The sequence below is a fragment of the Indicator indicator genome, chromosome W (genome assembly GCF_027791375.1).
Source record: "Indicator indicator isolate 239-I01 chromosome W, UM_Iind_1.1, whole genome shotgun sequence".
Lineage (NCBI taxonomy): Eukaryota > Metazoa > Chordata > Aves > Piciformes > Indicatoridae > Indicator > Indicator indicator.
This window is the reverse complement of record NC_072052.1, coordinates 283,217-305,316: the sequence shown is the minus strand read 5'-3', so window position 1 is coordinate 305,316 and position 22,100 is coordinate 283,217. Positions and strand designations below refer to the sequence as shown.

General features: G+C 46.7%; 1 protein-coding gene across 1 annotated transcript in view; it reads right to left on the bottom strand.

The window, feature by feature from the left end:
• Positions 1–22,100, bottom strand: part of LOC128979116 (ras GTPase-activating protein 1-like) — a 203,148-nt gene that overhangs the window by 88,547 nt on the left and 92,501 nt on the right. The window contains exon 13 of the mRNA XM_054397213.1: positions 17,271–17,358. Within this exon, the coding sequence (XP_054253188.1) occupies positions 17,271–17,358 (88 nt within the window). The remainder of the gene's footprint in view (positions 1–17,270; positions 17,359–22,100) is intronic.

Below are 22,100 nucleotides of genomic sequence, written 5' to 3'. Positions count from 1 at the left end.
TGGAAGGTGGAGGAAATGCTATAGCCTCATTCTCATGTTGGCATACCCCACCCCCTCAAATTTTGTAAGCTCTTATGAAGCATAAAATTTAGACTTTGACTAGCATTCATAAGGGTGTACCCTCAAAGATCTCTCAAACTACAATTTAATAATACCATTAAAAAGAAAAACATTTTCAGTCTTATCTTTTACATTACCTTCCATCTTTTAAAAATACAGGTACATACTATATTGCAGCAATTCTCAGGTAAACCACTTCGGGAGTAAAGTTTTAGATTTCAAAACTTTCCATAAGAGGAAGAACTGAAAACTATGCATCACATTTTTATTAGCTTGCTTTCTTATTCAAATAAGGAAACCCAAATAAATAATCATAGAATCTACTAAATATTCTAATCTAAATATTTCCTAGATAAAGTCATCTTTATTCCCCCAACTAACAGGAAAATCTGTCCCCTTAAATGTCAAAGTTTACAGCAAGTATGAACAACGTGCCACAGTATCTATAATGACACTAGCTTCCTAGGAGCTAAGATCTGAGACATTGCCGAGAGGGTGCCATAACTCATTAAAAGCACCAATTGCTACCCACTGTTACTCTTTCATGTGGGCATGAATGACACTCTGAACCAGAACCTGGGGAGAACCAAAGAAGAATATAAGGCCCTGGGACTGCAAGTGAAAAACACTGGTGCCCAATTTCTTTTCCTTCATGTTACCAGTTAGAGGAAAGGGGGCAGTCAGAGATAGACAAAAAAGTTAATATCAACTCCTGGCTATGTGGCTGGTGCCATCACGTGGGGTTTGTTTTTTATAATGGGACATTCTTTGATGACTATAATCTGTTATGGAGAGATGGAATACACCTCTCTCAAAGAGGCAAGGGAATCTTCGGCAAGAGGCTGGCCAACTTGGTGAAGTGGGCTTTAAACTGAAGGACTAGGGGAGCGGAGTTCTAGATGACAATGCTCATGCCATCCAACCAATGAATAAGCCAGGCCAACCAGAGCAGTGACGAATATCCCTTAGCTACCTTCAAAGAGGAGAGCCAGAAAGCCAATTACATCAAATGTGTGTATGACTCTTGCACCCCTCCAGGGAAATCTTACTCAACTACCCTGCTGAGATGCCTATATACCAATGCATGCACCACAGGAAATAAACAGGAAGAACAAGAGGTGTGGATGTTGTTGCAGGGCCATGATCTCATTGCAGTTATGGAGACATGGTGACAGGAATGCTATCATGGATGGACACATACTTTTAAAGACAGGCCAGCTGTGATGGTTTGAAACTGTCTTTTTAATTTTTCTTTGCAAAGTTCAAGCAGAGAAAGTGAAAGAGTGTAAATAAGTCACTATTGGATGTAAGAAAGCAAAATAATGATTGTTCTAAACACTTCCATTGGATAGATAGAAATGTTTAAGAACTATTACTCAAAACAAAGTGGGGCACTCGGCACTCTGCAGTCTGCAGTGGGGGCAGTTGCTGGGCTGTTTGGCTGCTGTTTCTTCTTCTCTTCCGGCTGAAGATAACACGTACTGACCTTGGTGAGCTAAGTTAACAACTTCTTCTGCTTTAGCTAACACTGCTTTCTGCCAGGGGGATCTGGGGGGGAGGCCCCTGGGAGAGAGGCCCCTTGGGAAAAGTCCCCTTTGGGGGGAAGCAAAGGGATCTTGGTTGTGCTTTTCTGTTGATTGTATATATTTGTAAATGTTGTAAATTTTGTATATTTGTACATATTCATTGCATTTCATCACAGATTGTAGATTCTGCTTGTAAATACAGCTTTCATTCACTTCCAGACTGAGCTAGACTGGTTATTGTCGGTGGGGGGGGAATTTCAGCTCACACTGACACATATTTTATTTTTGGTGCCCAACATGGGGCTTGAACCCACAACCCTGAGATTAAGAGTCTCATGCTCTACCGACTGAGAAAGCTGCCGATAGCCTTGACTCAGAGCCAGCAGCAGTAGCTGCAGAACCTTTGCTGGGAAGTGTGCCAGAATCTGAGATAACAGCTGTGACTACTCAGGCAGACGCCATTAATGAGGCACAGGCAGACTCAGCTGCACAGGCAGGCACCATTACAGAGGCACAGTCTCCTCCTCCTCCCTCTGCTGCCCAGACAGACGCAGCAGCAGCTGCAGGATCTCAAAGCGTACCTCCTGACTCTGCACAGGATCCTTCTGATCCTGCGGATTCTGTACAGAAACCCTCTGCACCTGCCGACCCTGCACAGATTCCCTCTGCACCAGCCGACCCTGCACAGAATCCTTCTGTACCTGCTAACCCTGCACAGACTCCCTCCGCTCCTGCCAGCTCTGCTGTGAATGTGAAAGCTAGCCCAGTGAATTTGGTTGCCACTGTCACCAGAAAGCGCAAAGGAGCTGCAGGAGGAGGTGCAGATGGTGCAGGAGATGGTGCAGATGGAGGTGAGGGTCCTTCTACTCAGGGTCCCACTGTTAAGAAAGATCTTTCTGGTGAGAAAGAGAAGGTTAGCCTTAAAACTCTGGCAGACCTCTTGAGACCACACATGGATGATGGAGATGTAGGTCAGGATGTAGACCTTGGTAAATTAGCAACTGCTGGAAGTGCCTCTGAACACCAGGAAATTGCACAGAGGATTACAGAAGGAGTATGGGGACAGCGACGTCAGGATGATGATGATGATGATGATGATGATGATGAGGATGACATACAGTCAGCTAATGCACCCAGACAAGAAATTAGACATGTGAGGAAGGATTACATCAGAGAAGACACTGAGCCAGTCCTGTCTTGGCTAGCCAGGTGTTTTGATATGGGAGCCCCAGCATTGGTGGTAGGCGAAAAGTCGGCCTCCCAGTTGGGTATGCTCTCAAAGGATACAGGCATAGACAGGCACCTAGGCAAGTGCATTGGTAAAGTTTCTCTGTGGGCACGCCTCTTACTGGCAGTCCTGCTCAGGTACCCCAGCAGAGATGATTTACCATGGAACCCTAAGCCTTGGACCACAATAGATGAGGGAATCAAGCGTCTGAGAGAGTTTGCTGTGAGAGAAGTGATGCATAGAGATCATGAGACTCGGAATCGTGATGAAATTCCTGTTGGAACAGGCCTTGCCAAAAAGCTTATTAAGCTTGTTCCTCCTAATTACGCTACTATTCTGGTAGGCATAATTGTGGCAAGAAATTACGGTGGAGTGCCTCCTACTGTTGGCCATTTCACTGACCAAATGAGGCAACTGGAGGATAGTCTCGCACGTGCTTCTTTGGTTTCAGCCATTGAAACTCTGTCTGGAAAGATTGAGAATCGCATGAAAGAGCTGAAGGAGGAATTTAAAACCTCCATATCCAACTTGATGAAGGGGGATGATGCTGATTCCTCTTCCTCCAGATGGATACAAGTTTCAGCTGTCAGGAACAGACATCCTCCAAGAAGGCCATTCCAGAATAGGACAAACCAAAACAGACAGCAGAGGCAATCACGTGGCAGTATCTGGATAACTCTGCATGATCAGTTTGGTGAGAACATGAAGAGATAGATGGGATGGTCAACTAACTTCTGATCTTTTCAGGAGGTTATGGGAGCTGCAGAGTGGCAGATCCCGAGGTAACAATACCAGAAGAGTAGCTGTCACTTCCTCAGTTTCCCAGAACAACTCTAATACCTCCAACAGTGATTCGAACTCTGGTACCGAACGTTGTGCCAGCTGTACATGTGGATGCAATCCCCACAATTAGGGGTGCCCTGCCTTCCGCCAGGGGGAGGTAAGGGATAATAGAGATAACAGAATCTATTGGGATGTGTACATCCAGTGGCCTGGCATTTCAAAATTTCAGACGTACAGGGCCTTGGTTGACACAGGAGCTCAGTGCACCATAATACGATCAAATTATCAACGGGGAGAATCTATAACTATTCAGGGAGTCACTGGTGGATCTCAAGAGTTGTTTAAGCTAGAGGTTCACATAAGCTTAACTGGGAAGCAGTGGAAGAAACATACTATTGTAACAGGACCTAATGCACCTTGTATTTTGGGAATTGATTTTCTGAGAGAAGGGCGTTTTAAAGACCCTAAGGGTTACAAATGGGCTTTTGGAATAGCAACTGTAGAAATTGATGGAGGAAAATTGAAGTTGTCTATTAGACCTGAGCTTTCAGATGAATCTGCAGTTGTGGGACAACATGAGATAGAGGATGTGAAGTTCCCGATAGCTTCTCAAACTATGCATCACAGACAATACAGAACCAACCGTGACTCTTTGGTGCCCATTCAAAACTTGATTCGACAGTTGAAGAGTCAGAAAGTCATCAGCAAAACTCATTCACCTTTCAACAGTCCAATCTGGCCTGTGAGAAAGCAGAATGGAGAGTGGCGTCTGACAGTTGATTTCCGTGCCTTGAATGAAGTAACTCCACCCATGAGTGCAGCTGTACCAGACATGATGGAACTCCAGTATGAGCTGGAATCCAAGCAGGCCAAATGGTATGCTACCATAGACATTGCTAATGCTTTCTTCTCTATTCCCATAGCAGAGGAATGCAGGCCTGAGTTTGCCTTCACCTAGAGAGGCATTCAATACACATTCAGTCGTTTGCCCCAGGGGTGGATTCACAGTTCAACCATCTGTCATGCAGTGATCCATGATGCTTTGGAGAAAGGTGGAGCTCCAGAAAACATTCAGTTCATCGATGAAATCATCGTCTGGGGTGAGACTGATGAAGAAGTCTTTGAGAAAGGTAACAAAATCATAGACATCCTCTTGTGAGCCGGTTTCACTATCAACCGAGACAAGGTGAAAGGACCTGCCAGAGAAATTGCAGTTTCTGGGAGTGCGGTGGCAAGATGGTCGCCGTCACATTGCAATGGATGTGACAAACAGAGTCTCCACCATGGCAAATCCCATCAACAAGAAAGAAACTCTGCGTTTCTTAGGCATAGTGGGATTTTGGACGCTACACATTCCTGGATACAGTCAGATTGTGAAACCTCTTTATGATGTGACTTGAAAGAGAAACAATTTCCAGTGGGGTCCTGAGCAACAAGCAGCCTTTGACCACATAAAGTGAGAGGTAGTCCAAGCGATGGGTCTGGGACCTGTCCAAACTGGTCCAGACATTAAGAACATTCAGTACACGGCCGTGAGTGAGAATGGTCCAACCTGGTGCTTATAGCAAAGAGCTCCAGGAGAGAAACAAGGACGTCCTCTTGGTTTCTGGGGTCATGGCTACAGAGGCTCAGAAGCTAACTACACTCCAACAGAGAAAGATTTTAGCTGCTTATGAAGGAGTGAAAGCTGCTTCTGAAGTGATCGGAACTGAGTCACAACTTCTTCTAGCTCCTAGATTGCCAGTTCTGAATTGGATGTTCAAAGGCAAAGGTTCTTCACCACATCATGCAACAGATGCTACCTGGTCTAAGTGGATGGCTCTGATAACACAGAGAGCTCGAATGGGAAATCTCGAAAGGCCTGGTTTGGTGGAGGTGATCACAAGCTGGACAGAAGGCACAAGCTGTGTAAAACCTCCACAGGAGAGAGTAACTCCTGCTGAGGAAGCTCCTCCTTACAGTGATCTGTCTGATGATGAAAAGAGATATGCTTTGTTCACAGACGGTTCCTGTCGTCTTGTTGGAAACAAGCGAAGGTGGAAGTCTGCTGCGTGGAGTCCAACACACAGAGTTGCAGAAGCGAAAGACGGAGAAGGAGAGTCCAGTCAATTTGCAGAGGTAAAAGCTGTCCAGCTAGCTCTTAACGTAGCTGAACGTGAGAGATGGCCAAAGCTTTATCTCTACACCGACTCATGCATGGTAGCCAATGACTTGTGGGGTTGGCTGAAAGACTGGAAAAAGAATGGATGGTAGAGAAAAGGAAAGCCTATCTGGGCTGCAGATCTGTGGCAAGACATTGCTGCTCGCATTGAGAGAATCCCAGTGAAAGTGAGACACATCGATGGTCACATTCCTAAGAGCAAAGCTACTGAGGAACAACAACACAACCATCAGGCAGATCTAGCTGCGAGAGTTTCCCAAGTGGACACAAACTCTGATCTTGATCCTGATCTTGACTGGAAACACCGAGGTGAGCTGTTCTTAGCTCGGTGGGCCCATGACTCGTCAGGACATCAAGGCAGAGATGCAGCCTACCGATGGGCTCTTGACAGATCCATTGACATTTCCATGGATGCTATCACACAAGTCATCCATGACTGTGACATTTGTGCTGCTATTAAGCAGGCAAAGCGGATCAAGCCCTTGTGGTACGGTGACCGATGGTCCAAGTACAAGTATGGTGAAGCCTGGCAGATTGACTACATCACTCTACCTCGTTCTCGATCTGGTAAGCAGCATGTGCTGACTATGGTAGAGGCAAGCACTGGATGGTTGGAAACTTATCCAGTTCCTCATGCAACTGCACATAACACCATTCTTGGTCTGGAGAGACAAATCCTGTGGAGACACGGAACTCCAGAGAGGATTGAGTCAGACAAGAGAACTCATTTCAAAACCAATCTTCTGAAGAACTGGGCCAAAGAGCACGGCATCGAGTGGATATTCCACATTCCCTACTATGCACCAGCTGCAGGGAAGATCGAACGCTACAACGGTTTGCTGAAAACCACTCTGAAAGCCATGGGGGGTGGATCTCTGAAAAACTGTGAGAAGCATTTAGCACAAGCAACCTGGTTGGTGAATAGTAGATGTTCAGTGAATCGAGCTGGACCTGCTCAATCAGATTTATTACAAAAGGAGGAAGGTGATAGAGTCCCTGTTATCAGAGAAAAGAATCTGTTAGGCAAAACTGTTTGGGTATTTTCTCCTTCAGGAGAGGCCAAACCTGTCCAAGGAGTGGTTTCTGCTGAAGGTCCTGGTCACACCTATTGGGTGATGCAAGAAAATGGTGAAATTCAGTGTATTCCACAAAGAAATCTAACTTTGGCTGAGAGAGGTTACATTCAGAGTGTTGTGCAGATACGACATCACGCCCAAGAGAAGAATCCATGAGATCTACGGTGCACGAACCCTGAGAGCCCTGAGTCACCTGAGTCACCTGAGAGTCCCTGTTCCTTTCTTTGCTCCATCTGTGAGGAAACAAGCTGTTTGCTGTTTTTTCCTGTGATTTTACCCTTTTGAATCATCTACATCTGAGATAGCCAGAATGGACTATGATCTTTATTCACTCATTGTTGTAAATATTATTTTAGATTAGACGAATAGTAGTAGCAGCCAATGGAATTGTTTAGAAGGGGTGGACTGTGATGGTTTGAAACTGTGTTTTTAATTTTTCTTTGGAATGTTCAATCAGAGAAAGTGAAAGAGTGTAAATAAGTCACTATTGGATGTAAGAAAGCAAAATAATGATTGTTCTAAACACTTCCATTCGATAGAAATGTTTAAGAACTATTACTCAAAACAAAGTGGGGCAGTCTTCAGTCTGCAGTGGGGGCAGTTGCTGGGCTGTTTGGCTGCTGTTTCTTCTTCTCTTCTGGCAGAAGATATACTGACCTTGGTGAGATAAGTTAACAACTTTTTCTGCTTTAGCTAACACTGCTTTCTGCCAGGGGGGTGTGGGGGGGAGGCCCCTGGGAGAGAGGCCCCTTGGGAAAGGTCCCCTTTGGGGGGAAGCAAAGGGATCTTGGTTGTGCTTTTCTGTTGATTATATATTTGTAAATGTTGTAAATTTTGTATATTTGTACATATTCATTGCATTTCATCGTAGATTGTAGATTATGCTTGTAAATACAGCTTTCATTCACTTCCAGACTGAGCTAGCCTGGTTATTGTCGGTGGGGGGGGGAATTTCAGCTCGCACTGACACACCAGCAATGAGATGTGGTGGAGGTGCTCTTTATGTGAGAGAGCAAGTGGAATGTATTGAACTCTGCCTAGGCGGGGAAGAAGGGAGTTGAAAATGTGGGGTTAAGAATTAAGGGGCAGGCAAATATGTCTGATATTGTAGTGGGTGTTTACTGTAGGCCACCTGATCAGGAGGAGGAAATCAATGAGGCCTTCTACAGAAAAATGAAGGTAGCCTCGTGATCACATGCCCTGATTCTCATGGGGGACTTCAACCATCCTGATATTTGCTGCTGAACCTTGTTGCTAATGAACAAAGAAGGTCTGGTTTGGGATGTGAAGGTTGGAGGCAGGCTTAGGTGAAGTGACCATGAGATGGTGGAGTTCAGGATCATGTGAGGAAATAGCAGGGCAATAAGTAGGATTGCAACCCTGGACTTCAGAAGAGCCAACATTGACATATTCAGAGACCTACCTGGAGGAATCTGGAAGGAAGGGGGGTGAAGAGAGATGGTTAATATTTGAGCACCCACTCCTCCAAGCTCAAGATCAATGCATCCCCACGAGTAAGAAAGCAAGCAGGGGAGGCAAGAGACCTGCATGGATGAGCAAGGAGCTTCTGGAAAAATTCAAATGGAAGAAGGATGTTCACAGGATGTAGAAAAAGGGACTGTCGACTTGGGAGGAATATAGGAACGTTGCAAGAGTATGTAAGGATGCAATTAGGAAAGCTAAGGCTCTCTTGAAAATACATCTGGCAAATGATGTTAAAAATAACAAGAGAGACTTCTTCAAGTACATCAGCAGGAAAAGGACCACCAGACAAAACGTGGGCATGCTGCTTAATGAGATGGGGAAGGTGGTGACAGGACACAAAGAAGGCAGAGTTACTAAATGCCTTCTTTGTCTCCATCTATACAGCTGGAGACTGTCCTCAGGATCCCCAGAGCCCTGAGGCCCCAAAGGAAGACATGACAAAGGAGGAGTTTTCCTTGGTTGATGAGGACTGGGTTGATGAGGACTGGGTTAAGGAACAGTTAAGTAATCTGAACATCCATAAATCCATGGGTCCTGATGGCATGCACCTCCAGGTGCTGAGGGAGCTGGCAGAGGTCATTGCCAGACCACTCTCCATAGTCTTTGTTAAGTCATGGCGAACACGAGAGGTGCCTGGGGAGTAGAGGAAGGCAAACATCACTCCAATCTTCAAAAAGGGTAAGAAGGAGGACCAAGGTAACTATACACTGGTCAGCCTCACCTCCATCCCTGGAAAGGTAATAAAGCAACTTATTCTTGGTGCTTCCCTTAGGCATATAAGGGAATGCAAAAGGGAGTTAGATATGTGGGAGCAGGCCTTACAGACCCCCCCCCCCCCAGTGGAGGGAGGCAACCCCGGAAACAGGGGGGAATGGGTACAGGTCCCTGTTAGGAGAAGCATGGGGAATCCATCCCGGCCCTCTTCGCCTTCCCCACTGCCCTTGCACAATAAGTATGAGGCCCTGCAGGTTGAGGGCAATGTGGATGAGAAACAGAAGAGGAATCATCTGAGGGGATGCCTAAAGCAAATCAGTCCCCACCAACCGTCAGGACCAGTTCCATAAAGAAAAAGAGGAGGGTAATTGTTTTTGGTGACTCTCTCCTGAGGGGAAGAGAGGGTCTTATATGTTGTCCTGACCCATCCCACACGGAAGTCTGCTGCCTCCCTGGAGCCCAGGTTAGAGACATCACGAGGAGACTAACAAAGCTAATCCAGCCCTCTGACTATTACCCATTGCTGGTAATCCAAGCTGGAAGCAATGAGATTGATAAGAAGGGCACCAGGACAATCAAAAAGGAATTCAAGGCCCTCGGACAATTGATTGATGGGGCAGGAGCTCAAGTGGTGTTCTGCTCAGTTCCCTCAGTGGCAAGGGTGTACACTGAAAGGAACAAGAGAACCCATGCCATCAACAGATGGCTCAAGTGATGGTGCCAGCAGCGGAATTTTGGGTTCTTTGATCAAGGGGCAACTTTTACCACACCTGACCTGCTGGACATAGATGGGGTGAATCTATCTAGAACGGGCAAGAGGACTCTAGCACAAGGGTTGGCAGGGCTCATTGGGAGGGTTTGAAGGGGAGAGAGACATCAACTACAGTTAGTCGAGAAATGAGAAGCCCAGCTGAAGTGCATGTACACCAATGCACGCAGTATGGATAAAAAACAAGAGGAACTGGAAGACATTGGTTCACCAGCAAAACTATGATGTAGTTGCCATTACAGAAACATGGTGGGAAGATTCACACAATTGGAGTACTGCACTGGATAGTTACAAGCTCTTTAGGCGAGACAGGCGAGAGAGAAGAGGAGGAGGGGTGGCCCTGTATGGGAATATCTTGACGCCACAGAACTTGAGGTAGAGGATGAAAGCATTGAGTGCCTGTGGGTTAAAATCAGAGGGAGGCCTAACAAAACTGACATCCTGGTTGGTCTGTTATAGACCACCCAATCAGGATGAAGTGGTCAATGAAATATTCTATAAGCACCTGGAGGCTGCCTCAAGATCATCAGACCTTGTCCTTGTGGGCAACTTTAACCTGCCAGACATCTGCTGGGAACTTAATTCAGCAGAGAGGAGGCAGTCCAGAAGGTTCTTGGAGTGTATGGAGGACAGCTTCTTGACACAGCTGTTATGTGAGCCTACCAGGGGTCAGGCTCTGCTTGATCTGCTGTTCTCAAACAGAGAAGGGCTGGTGGGAGATGTGATGGTAGGAGGCTGTCTAGGGTGCAGTGACCATGAGATAGTGGAGTTTTCAATATGCAAGGAAATAAGGAGGAGCAATAACAGAACCCTTACTTTGGACTTCCGGAGGGCAAACTTCACCTTATTTAAGCAACTAATTCGGAGAGTACCCTGGGTAGCAGCCCTTAAGAACAAAGGGGTGCAGGACGGTTAGACCTACTTCAAACAGGAACTCCTGAAGGCACAGGAACAGGCTGTGCCCATGTGCTGAAAGATGAGCTGCCGGGGAAGGCAACTGGCCTGGATGGGCAAGCATCTCTTGAAGGAATTAAGGGGAAAAATGAGGGTTTATCACCTTTGGAAAGAGGGAGAGGCAATTCGTGATACGTTTAAGGATGTTGTTAGATCATGTAGGAGAAAAATTAGAGAGGCAATAGCCCAGTTAGAACTCAAACTGGCCACTTCTGTGAAAGGCAATAAAAAGCATTTTTATAAATATATTAATGCCAAAAAGAGGGGCAAGAAGAACCTCCACTCTTTATTGGACTTGGAGGGGAATATTGTAACTAAAGATGAGGAAAAGGCTGAGGTACTAAATACCTTTTTTGCCTCCGTTTTCAACAGCAAGGCAGGAGGACTTCAGGGTAACTGGCCTCCTGAACTGGTAGATGGGGTCAGGGAGCAGTATAATCCCCCTGAAATCCAGGAGGAAGTAGTTAGGGACTTGCTGAGCCACTTGGATCCTCACAAGTCCATGGGACCAGATGGGATCCATCCAAGGCTACTGAGAGAGCTGGCAGATGAGCTGGCCAAGCTGCTCTCCATCATTTTCCACCAGTCCTGGCTCACCAGACAGGTCCCAGATGACTGGAAACCGGCCAATGTGATGCCCATCCACAAGAAGGGCTGGATGGAGGAACCTGGAAACTACAGGCCTGTCAGCCTGACCTCAGTGCCAGGCAAGATTATGGAGCAGATCATCTTGGGGGCAATCACAACACGCCTGCAGGATGGCCAGTGAATCAGGCCCAGCCAACATGGATTTAGGAAGGGCAGGTCCTGTCTGACCAACATGATCTCCTTGCATGATCAGGTGACCCGCCTGGTGGATGTGGGGAAGGCTGTGGATGTAGTCTACCTGGACTTCATCAAGGCCTTTGACACCATCCCCCACAGCAAACTCCTGGCCAAGCTGTCAGCCTGTGGCTTGGACAGGAGCACTCTGCACTGGGTTAGGAACTGGCAGCCAGTCACTAGTGGTGTCTCCCAGGGATCAGTGTTGCACCCAATCCTGTTCAATATCTTTATTGATGATGTGGATGAGGGGATTGAGTCCACCATTAGTAAGTTTGCAGACAACACCAAGTTGGGGGCAGGTGTTGATCTGTTAGAGAGTGTGGCAGTTTGGGCTGGGTGCCCTCTGCCACTGCTGCATGAGATACACCTCTGGTGTCCTGGGTGCCCACCCAATAGGGGTGGACACAGGAAACGGCGTATTTCTACCCATAAATCCTGCACCCTATAAAGCCATCTGCAGAGTCATTCTCTTCCTCTTTCTTCCCTCTCTGCTCCCATGGGAGATGTCCTCTCTTATCGGGTAATGCCGGGGGAGTATCTCAGGCCTCTTAGGCCTGACTAGGCCTCATGCCAGGAGGAGAATGGAGGGGGGGGCAGTCTCAGACCTGGCCAGCCTGAGACTTGCCTAGCAGCGGGAGGGGGGAAGAAAGAGCCCAGGGGGTTTGGGTAGACCCTCAGGTGGGAGGAGGGAAGGATTGGGAAGCCTCTGGGTACTATGTAAGGGACTCTGTATGCTTTGGGATGTTCTTTGCCACTATGCTGTATAGTTTTTCTGTAGTTTCACCAATCGCTTTTCCATTTAAACTTTCCATCACTCTCCAATCCGTTTGTGTGAGTGTCATTCTTTTGTCCCTTTCGGGGCAAGAGATGTTCTGGCTGGCCTCAAACCAGCACAGATTTTTTGGTAGCAGAGGATGGTTGCTGCGGAACTCTGCGAATTGGATTGGAGAAGAGTAGAGGTGGAAAAGTTGAAATGGTATCTGGGCGTTGTTGGTTTTGGTGGCTGGGCTCAAGGCTTTGTGCTGGCGCGATCGTGTGGGTGTTTTATGGGTTCCGATGGGACGCCCTGGTGCGTAGCCGTGGCGTAGAATCCCGTCTGCTCTTCCAAGCGGCAGCGGTGATTTTGTAGCCACTTGCTTCGGGGGGAAAGCTTAAGAATGCGGTGCCTTTCCCTTTTCCCTTTTGCTCCCTGCGGCGCCAGCGGCGAGCAGAGCGGTGCGGAGCCGAGGAAGGGGGAGGGACAGTCGGAAGCAGACCAGGGTCAGGTTGTCCTGCGGCGGTGGGGGCTAGCCACAGCGGGAGGTGAGTGATGGCTCCCGTAATCAAGAAGGCGAGCGGTGGCTCCAGTTCAAAAGCTGCTTCCGAGGGCCCAGGGAGTGAGTGTAGCTTTGGCTGGAAAAGCCGCTCTTGTGGCCCGAGGGGTGGCAGCGGTTTTGATCTGTACCGCAGCTGCAGAGGTGACGGCGGCTCTCACTGTTATCTCTCCCCTGACTTTCGGACACGTTCCGAAAATGGCACCTAAGCACCTGGCTCCGCCTCTCTTCTCGGTGGGTTGCAGTGCAGCCACGCCCTCTCCAGGGGAGGGCTGTGTAGCCGGATGCCTCCATGCCTCGGCATGCGTACGCTCAGGGGGAGCGGTGTGCCTGTGCGTGGTGTGCATCCGTATTAGCCTCGGGCTGCGGCTGGAAGCGGTCAGCACTGGGCTTGGGAAAGGTCCGTGCAGCTTTGGAAAGTCTCAGTGTGCTGTTGCCTGCAAGGGGTGGAAGGAGTCGAGTCCAGGAGCCTGATTGTTCTGACTCGATTGCCCCAAGGGGTGGAAACATGCCGCTTGAGTGGATGGAGATTGATGTTTGATTGAGAAGTTGTGAGGTTGTTTCCAGGTGGCCAGGATGCTCCATCGGACCCATGAAGAGTTCACCATGCAGAAGAGTGAACTCTGCATTGCTGGGAGGTTCCACAGGATGAGGGAGAAGAGCTGGAATGAACTGTGACCTGAGCCCGAGGGACAGACCTTTCGGAAGGACGCCCAGATGAGGACCTGGACTTTGCCAGACATGTCATCTAAGAACTGCCTCTGATCTGATGATATGTTTTGGGTGCAGGAATTATGGGTATGAAATAAGGGGTGGGATGTGGCAGTTTGGGCTGGGTGCCCCCTGCCACTGCTGCATAAGATACACCTCTGGTGTCCTGGGTGCCCACCCAATAGGGGTGGACACAGGAAACGGCGTATTTCTACCCATAAATCCTGCACCCTATAAAGCCATCTGCAGAGTCATTCTCTTCCTCTTTCTTCCCTCTCTGCTCCCATGGGAGATGTCCTCTCTTATCGGGTAATGCCGGGGGAGTATCTCAGGCCTCTTAGGCCTGACTAGGCCTCATGCCAGGAGGAGAATGGAGGGGGGGGCAGTCTCAGACCTGGCCAGCCTGAGACTTGCCTAGCAGCGGGAGGGGGGAAGAAAGAGCCCAGGGGGTTTGGGTAGACCCTCAGGTGGGAGGAGGGAAGGATTGGGAAGCCTCTGGGTACTATGTAAGGGACTCTGTATGCTTTGGGATGTTCTTTGCCACTATGCTGTGTAGTTTTTCTGTAGTTTCACCAATCGCTTTTCCATTTAAACTTTCTATCACTCTCCAATCCGTTTGTGTGAGTGTCATTCTTTTGTCCCTTTCGGGGCAAGAGATGTTCTGGCTGGCCTCAAACCAGCACAGAGGGCATGAGGGCTCTCCAGCGGGGCCTTGACAGGCTGGACAGATGTGCGGAGTCCAATATGATGGCATTTAACAACTCCAAGAGCCAGGTGCTGCACTTTGGCTACAACAACCCCATGCAGTGCTACAGGCTGGGGTCAGAGTGGCTGGAGAGCAGCCAGGCAGAAAGGGACCTGGGGATACTGCTTGACAGCCGCCTGAACATGAGCCAGCAGTGTACCCAGGTGGCCAAGAAGGCCAATGGCATCCTGGCCTGCATCAGAAATAGTGTGGCCAGCAGGAGCAGGGAAGTCATTCTGCCCCTGTACTCAGCTCTGGTTAGGCCACACCTTGAGTACTGTGTCCAGTTCTGGGCTCCTCAATTTAAGAAGGATATTGAGACACTTGAACGTGTCCAGAGAAGGGCAACAAGGCTGGTGAGAGGTCTCAAGCACAAGCCCTATGAGGAGAGGCTGAGGGAGCTGGGGTTGTTTAGCCTGGAGAAGAGGAGGCTCAGGGGAGACCTTATTGCTGTCTACAACTACCTGAAAGGAGGTTGTAGACAGGTGGGGGTTGGTCTCTTCTCCCAGGCAACCAGCACCAGAACAAGAGGACACAGTCTCAAGCTGCACCAGGGGAAGTTTAGGCTCGAGGTGAGGAGAAAGTTCTTCACAGAAAGAGTGATTTGCCATTGGAACATACTCCCCAGGGAAGTGGTGGAGTCACCGTCCCTGGAGGTGTTCAAACAAAGATTGGACGTGGCACTTGGTGCCATGGTTTAGTTAGTCATGAGGTGCTGGGTGATAGGTCGGACTTGATGATCTCTGAGGTCTTTTCCAACCTTGTTGATTCTGTGATTCTATGATATCAAGGACAAGAGGGTCATTAGGAGCAGTCAATATGGTTTTACTAAGGGGAAGTCATGTTTGACCAACCTGGTAGCCTTTTATGAGGACATAACCAGGTGGATAGATGGTGGTAGAGCAATGGATGTGGTTTATCTTGATTTCAGTAAAGCATTTGACACCCTCTCCCACAGCATCCTTGCAGCTAAACAGAGGAAACATCTTCTGAATGATCAGGTAGTGAGGTGGATTGTGAACTGGTTGAAGAAAGAAGTCAGAGAGTTGTGGTCAATAGGACAGAGTGTAGTTGAAGGCCTGTATCTAGTGGAGTCCCTCAGGGGTCAGTACTGGGACCAGTACTATTCAATATATTCATCAACAATGTGGATCAAGGAACAGAGCACACTGTCAGCAAGTTTGCTGATGATACAAAACTGGGTGGAGTGGCTGACACACTGGAAGGTTGTGCTGCCATTCAGCAAGAGTTAGACTGGAGAGTTGGGCAGGGAGAAATTTAATGAAATACAAAAAGGGCAAGTGTAGAGTCTTGCACCTGGGAAAGAACAACCCCATGTGTCAGTATAGGTTGGGGACTGACCTGCTGGAGAGCAGTGAAGGGGAAAAGGACCTAGGGATCATAGTGGATGGAAGGTTGACCATGAGCCAGCAATGTGCTCTTGTGGCCAAGAAGGCCAATGTCATTTGGGGGTGTATTAGTGTGGTTAGTGGTCAAAAGAGGTTCTCCTCCCCTCTACTCTCCCCCAGTGAGGCCGCATCTGGAATATTGTGTCCAGTTCTGGGCCACTCAGTTCAAAAAGGACAAGGGATTGCTTGAAAGAGTCCAGCGCAGAGACACAGAAATGATTAAGTGAAACATCTTCCTTTTGAGGAGAGACTGATGGAGCTGGTTCTCTTTAGCTTGGAGAAGAGGAGACTAAGGGGTGACCTCATTAATGTTTATAAATACGTAAAGGGTGAGTGACAAGAGGATGGAGTTAGGATATTCTCGGTGATGCCCAATGACAGAACAAGGGGCAATGGGTGGAAGTTGAGGCATAGGAAGTTCCATGTAAGCATGAGGAATTTTTTTTCCACTGTGAGGGTGACAACACTGGAATAGGCTGCCCAGGGGGGTTGTAGAGTCTCCCTCTCTGGAGATATTCAAGACCTGCCTGGATGCGGTCCTGTGTAATCTGGTGTAGGTGATCCTGCTCTGGCGGGGGGGGTGGACTAAATGATCTTTCGAGGTCCCTTCCACCAAGTTGCCCTAACTGCAGACTGCAGACTCCCCACTTTGTTTTGAGTAGTAGTTCTTAAACATTTCTATCTATCCAATGGAAGTGTTTAGAACAATCAGTATTTTGCTTTCTTACACCCAATAGTGACTTATTTACACTCTTTCACTTTCTCTGCTTGAACTTTGCAAAGAAAAATTAAAAAGACCATCACACACAACAGGCATATTTCACAGCTATGGAATACCAAACCAATTTCATGAATAAGAACACTGTCACATCTTCCATATGCTTTCCTGTTGGCAAGTGAGTTTTTGAGAAATAGACTCCATTCCTACAGTTCTTAATCAGTAAACATTAAACGCTGGAGAGTTAAATAACTAAATTATACCAATGTAAAACAACAAAAAAACCCTTTATTTTTTGTGCAAGATTAGGGTCTAAGACTATAAACAATGACAGATTTATGGACAGAACAAATAACTGTAAAAGGTTCAACAGAATTTGGTAGGCATACCTGCATTAGTATTTTACTTCATATCAGGAATATGCTCTTGAAGCGAAACTCTCACCATGCTCTGGTTCATTATATGGAAGAGTGTTGGAGAGAAAACAATTTTATTTGGAATTAACTACTCAAAAAGATCTTCTCCAGAAATAACTAATGGAAGTTTAGTCCATGGGATCAGACCAGAACTTGTCCAAAGTAAAATCCATAAAGCATAGATAATGTAGATAATAAATTCTCAACACCAACTATTTCCCTTAGAGATCTGCTACTATTGGATGGTAATATTTGCTAATGTAGACACAGTCATCATCTGTTGTATGCTTGCCCTCTATTAGAAAATGATAATATCATTAAACACTAGAAAATGAAAAGTTACTTTAAAAATTATATTTACCAATAAAAATTCTCACCTGTGCCTGTTCTGGAGTTTCTCCTGCAAAGTAAAAGATGTAATGCTCTTCACTGAAGTGCTGAACTACTATCTGAAAACAGTTTGGCCTTAAAAACAAAAAAACAAACAAACAAATGTAGCATCATCACATTCAGAAAAAGGAAAAACCCCAAGAAGAAAAGTTTCTACATGCTTCAAAAGTCCATTTTGGTTTTAATGAATTACATAATTTCAAGAAAAGTGCACTGCACTTAAACTAGTTTATTTTGGAATATTTAAGAAACTTGGAGCAGTTTCCATGGAATATGAATGTACACTGACTTAAAATTGAGGAAAAATATACCTGATAGCATAAAAGACTTGTTAATGAGGAATATTCCTCACAGACATTTTAAGTAAAGCACAGGTTCTGAACGTGTTCCACTGCTCTCACAACCAATAAAATGTGTATTGGACCACATACTAATCATTGAATGTGTGATTTAAACTTCTAAAGCTTTAAATTTAATTATAACATCTTTGCCATTTTATGTATCTACGCTCATTTCTCAAGAAGTATCAAAAATATTTTGTACTGTTACATTAAAAGCTAAAGTACACACACTTGATTCACAGCCTTCCACATTGCATTCAAAGGAATTTAACTCTCCCAAACACAGGCTTACATAAAGGATCTTTTTTCACTGTTAAATGATGTTTCAGCCTTCCCTTCCCCCATCCATTCTTAAGGAAGTACTGGAATAACAACTGTAAAATGTTTACTTATATGAACTGACTGCTCTAATGTTGGTCTAATCTGACTCTTAGTGATTCTAAAATAGAAAAAAAAAATATAAGTTATTGTCCTGATTTTAACTCAGCCAGCATCTGAGCCCTGGCAGTCCACTCAAAACAGAAGGATTTCTCCCCCCCCCCCAAAAAAAAAAACAGAACAGGAAACTTTACAAGCTATAGAATACACTCCAAATCCCAGAAACCCCTTCCAGTCCTAGACAGCCTTTTCCTTTGCAGCGAGCATGATGTTAGCATGGTGTGGAATAACCATTTTGCCCTCCCAGCTTTCACTGTGCCACTGCAGGGGAAGGTAGCCACCCCTTATTCTCTACCATCTACGTCATGCTCAGCAGCAATTAACATCATACAACATACATCATTCACCATCTATTCTCACCCAAAATGAGAACACCTTGTGGTAGACAGAAAACTCCTCCATCCTCCTGCATCACCCACCAGGTTCACCCAGGCCCCTGGGCAAAAGCAATCCCATAGATGGGTTTGCCCTGGCCTGAAGGAGGCAGACATTTTTACCTAACATATTCCTCATGTGCATTGCAGGAACTCTATCTTCTTCTACAGCGTGTGGCAGTTTGGACTGGGCAGAGCCAGCTCAATTAGTAGATCCTCTGGTGTTAACCAGCCAAGTGGCTTGTGCTAGATGTGCATCCCAATTTTTAAAGGTCCCTTCTCTCATTGCTCTCAGGGTGGTTTTTAGCAGGCTGTTCTAATGTTTGATCTTTTCAGCAGCTGGTGCACAATAGGGGATGTCATACACCCACTCAATGCCTTGCTCCTTGGCCCAAATATCTGACTCAATTATTTTTGGAGTGCCATGTCACTATAGGACTTGTTTTTCAAGGCCCAGGATGGTTGTTCTGGGCAGTGGCAGGGGGCACTGAATATGTTTCCAGACATCCAGTGATTGCTTCCACCATTGTAACCACACAGTGTTTGCCTTTGCGGGTTTGTGGCAGTGTGATGGAATTAATCCACCAGGCTTCCCCATATTTCTGTTTCAGCCACCAATCCCCATTCCACAGAGGCTTTACCCACTTGTCCTGTTTAATTGCAGCATGTTTCACATTCATGGATAACCTATGCAGTCATGTCCATGGTTAAGTCCACTCCTCGATCCCAAGCCCATCTGTCTGTTGCATCCCTTCCTTGATGAGCCAAGGTATCATGGGCCCACAAAGCTATAAATAATTCACCCTTATGTTGCCAGTCCAGATTCACCTGAGCCACTTCAATCTTAGCAGCTTGATCTACCTGCTGTTTTTTGTGATGTTCTTCAGTGGCTTGACTCTTGGATACCCCTTATCCCATACCATTTGTGTCATGCTCAGGTTCTACACACTTCAATACATTTTACCATCTCATTTCATTCTCATACTTAAATCCTTTCTTGCTTACACTCACGACAGTCTGCATACTTAAACCATCTCAATATTCAACACACACAGACTTATATCAGTATCGCAGTCCTCTAATAGAAAGATGTTCTTCTGTTCCTCCAGATGTTACTTGGGACTGTTCGGGACAGGAGAAGCAGGATATTCTACAGTTGGATACTGATGCCAGCTTGGTCTCAGCCACTGTGTCGCTCTTGTTTCTTGTGAGACTCCATCAGTCTGGGTCCTTCTTACTGCATTGCTTCCTGCAACATACAACTCACATTCCAAGTTATTTTTCCCCCTTGAGGCACACACCAAGTCTCCCCATCCTTTCTCATTACGCACCAAGTACATCCAGGCCCCTGAGCAAAGACAATCCCATGAATGGGTTTGCCTTTCCCAATGGGAAGAGCAACCCACACTGCCTTTACCAGCCACTTTCCCATGTGTACTACAGGGACTTTATCTCCCCCCACAGTAGGCAAGGGTTCTGCTTGGGCAGAGACAGGACAGTTAGCAGATCCTCTGGAATTAACCAGCCAAGTGGCTTCTGCTAAATTTGCATCCCAGTGCCTCCATGCCCAATTACCCAATGCTTTCAACATAGTCTTTAACAGTCCATTGTATCTCTCAATCTTCCCAGAGGCTTGTGGGTGATAGGGAATGTGATACACCCACTCAATGCTGTGTTTCTTGGACCAAGAACTGATGGCATTATTCCTGAAGTGAGTCCCATTGTCAGATTTGATTCGTACAGGGGTACCATATCGCCACAGGATTTGCCTTTCAAGGCCTAAGATGGTGTCTCCTAAGGGAGACTTAACTCTGGTGGCTCACTTGATTGCAGCACGTTTCACAGTCATGTGTGACCTGTGCGATGGCTTCCAAGGTCAAATCTACCCCTTGATCACGAGTCCATCTGTACATAGCATCTCTCCCTAGATGTCCTGATGTTTCATGGGCCCATCGAGCTACAAACAGTTCACCTTTACGCTCCCAGTCCAGATCCACTTGAGCTACATCAATTCTGGCAGCCTTGTCTACATGCTCATTGTTTTGATGCTCTTCATTAGCGTGGCTCCTAGGTACATGAGCATCAACATGGCGTACCTTCAGAGTCATATTTTCTACTCGAGCAGCAATGTCCTGCCACAATGAAGCAGCCCAAATGGGCTTACCCCTGTGTTGCCAATTGGTCTTCTTCCACTGTTGCAGCCATCCCCACAGGGCATTAGCCACCATCCAAGAATCTGTGTAAAGTCCTGGCCACTTTTCTCTCTCAGCAATCTCTAGAGCCAGTTGGATGGCTTTCACTTCCACATATTAACTTGATTCACCTTGTCCTTCAGTAATCCCAACAACTTGTTGTGTAGGACTCCATACAGCAGCTTTCCACTTCCGATGGTTTCCTACCACACGACAGGATCCATCAGTAGACAAAGCACAACGCCTTTCATATTCAGATAATTCGTTGTATGGTGATTCCTCCTGGGCAAGAACCATTTCCTCAGGCGACGCTCCAAAATCTCTGCCTTATGGCCAGTCCATAATCTCTTCCAGAATCCCTGGGTGGTTGGGTTTCCCCAGTCGAGCTCGCTGCGTAATCAGCACTACCCGCTTACTCCATGTAGCACTGGTTGCATGATGAGTAGAAGGGATGTTCCCTCTGAACATCCAGTGCAGCACAGGTAACCTGGGTGCTAAAAGGAGAGGTGCTTCTGTACCCACTACTTCTGAAGCAGCTGGAACTCCTTCATAGGCTGCTAAGATCTCCTTCTCAGTTGGTGTATAGTGGAATTCTGATCCTTGATATCCTCTACTCCAAAATCCCAATGGCCGACCTTGGGTTTCATCTGATGTCTTCTGCCAGAGTCTCCAAGTGAGACCATGGCCCCCCGGCTGCAGTGTAGAGGATATTTTGCACCGATGGTCCTGTGTGGATAGGCCCAAGTGCCACTGCACCAGCTATCTCTTGTTTGATCTGTTTGAAGGCTTGTTGTTGCTCACTGCCCCACTCAAAATGATTCTTCTTTCAGGTTACTTGATAGAGTGCTCACAAACTGACTATATCCTGGGACATGCATTTTCCAGAACCCCACAAGGCCTAGGAAAGACTGTGTCTCTTTCTTGTTAGATGGTGGAGACATGGTTGTTATCTTGTTGACCACATCCATAGGTACATGATGGCATCCATCCTGTCATTTTATTCCCAAGAACTCAATTTCCTGTGCAGGTCCTTTAAGCTTGCTTTATAGCAAATCCAGCCTTCAGAAGAATCTGAATTGTTTTTTCTCCCTTCTCAAACACTTCTGCCTTGTCACCCCACACAATGATATCATTGATGTACTGTAGATGTTCAGGGGCATCACCCTTTTCCAGTGCAGTCTAGTTTAGTCCGTGACAAACGGTGGAGCTATATTCCTACCCCTGGGGCAGTTGATTCCAGGTGCATTGCACACCCTTCCAGGTGAAAGGAAAAACTGCGGCCTGCACTCTGCTGAAGAAGAATGTATTGGTGATGTCAATCGTAGCATACCACTTGGCTGCCTTTGACTCCGGCTCATACTGGAGCTCCAGCATTTCTAGTACAGCAGCACTCAGTGGTAGCATCACTTTGTTCAGGTCATGATAGTCCACTGTTAATCTCTACTCTCCGTTAGATTTCTGCACTGGCCAGA